General features: G+C 57.6%; 1 protein-coding gene across 1 annotated transcript in view; it reads right to left on the bottom strand.

The window, feature by feature from the left end:
- FMNL1 (formin like 1) overlaps nucleotides 1-291 on the bottom strand; it is a 25850-nt gene extending 25559 nt beyond the window's left edge. The window contains exons 1-2 of the mRNA XM_077747789.1: nucleotides 244-291; nucleotides 22-90 (exon numbers count right to left, since the gene is read on the bottom strand). Of these exons, the coding sequence (XP_077603915.1) occupies nucleotides 22-90; nucleotides 244-291 (117 nt within the window). The remainder of the gene's footprint in view (nucleotides 1-21; nucleotides 91-243) is intronic.
- Nucleotides 292-1365: the final 1074 nt, after the last annotated feature.

The raw sequence follows: 1365 nt of genomic DNA, 5'->3' as shown, positions 1-1365 counted from the left end.
GTTCCCCATGGTGGTCCCCACCCAATCGGCCAGGCGCCTCCAGCCTCGGAAATCCAGCTTTCCGGGGGAGCGGGGATGAGGCTCCCGGCCCTGGGGGCGAGCAGGGTAGAGGCAGGCGGCGGCGGCGCGGCGCGGCTCGGCTTGGCGGCGCTCGGCTCAGCTGCGCGCAAGGGCCCGGGAGCGGCGTCCCATCGGNACGGGGTGGGGGCTGGGGTCACGGCCTGGGAGCCGGAGGGGGCAAACCTCCTTGTCGATGATCCCAGCAACTGCGAGCGCGGCTTGGAGACCCATGACGGTGCGGCGTTGGGGCGCAAGGGCTGGGTCCCCCTCTCGGATTCTCGACTGAGAAGGTGGGAGCCCCCTTCCAGGCCCCCCACCCCTGTTTCTCTCCTCATCTGTTTAGTCCAGAGAGGATCTGGGAACCAGAGGGAACCATCTGCAAATGAGAACCCCAAAGCAAGACGAGGGGCGCAGATCCAGGCCAACCGAGACCCCCACCCTGCACCAACTCTGCGCGCAAACCGACATCCCCAGGGTTTTAGAACGGGGGCGCCTGTGGGAAAAGGCAAGGTGCAAGAATCTGGGGACGACCAAGGCGGTGTCAAGGAGAAGCGCGAGGGTTGGGGAACAGAGGATTAAAACCAGCATCCAGGCTGAGGAAGGAGCAGGCACCGCAGAGGAGGAAAAAGATCTCCTTGACGCTGTCACCTCCAGGGACTTAGGGTGGTCTCTCACCTTCGCGAATAACAATCCCTGAAGTCTAGCAATTACAGAAATGCTTCCTGAGGTCTTCTTTCATTCATCCCTACAATGACTGGGGAAGGTAAATATTCATATCTTTAATTTAGAGATGGGAAAACAGACTCCGAGTTTTTAGTTGACTTGCCCAAGGGCACACAACTAATAAAGGGCAGAAACTGTCTTACTCTCTGCCCGTCTTCAAAATCCACACCACCTCGGAGCTGCTGTCTTAGCCCCCACTGCCCCTCTCATCCAGGGTGGACCAGAAAGGTGAGTGAGTTTGGGGAGGACATAGAACCCCCGGTCTGAGACACAATCTCCAACCTGTATTTGAGGCCCTTGTCTCTCAGTCGCTCTTATCATTCCGCCATAGAATTTGTGGAAAACCCCAGCTGCCCCTTCCTGCACTTTCAAGACATTGAGGATGGAGGGCCCACTAAATGAGCCCTGAACTTTCTCTGGGTCAGGCCAGAGGCCATAAGTGTCCCTTCCCCTATAGCTTCCTCTCCCTTCTACCTTCCCTTTCACATTCAGAACCACTGACAAAAGTTCAGCAGGAGCTGGGAAATTTACCTAATTTTAAGGAAGGCCCTGGGATGAGACAGCCCCTTCCCCCAGATTGAC

Source organism: Crocuta crocuta, unplaced genomic scaffold, assembly GCF_008692635.1.
Source record: "Crocuta crocuta isolate KB4526 unplaced genomic scaffold, BGI_CrCroc_1.0 scaffold289, whole genome shotgun sequence".
Lineage (NCBI taxonomy): Eukaryota > Metazoa > Chordata > Mammalia > Carnivora > Hyaenidae > Crocuta > Crocuta crocuta.
This window is presented reverse-complemented; position numbering and strand designations above follow the sequence as displayed.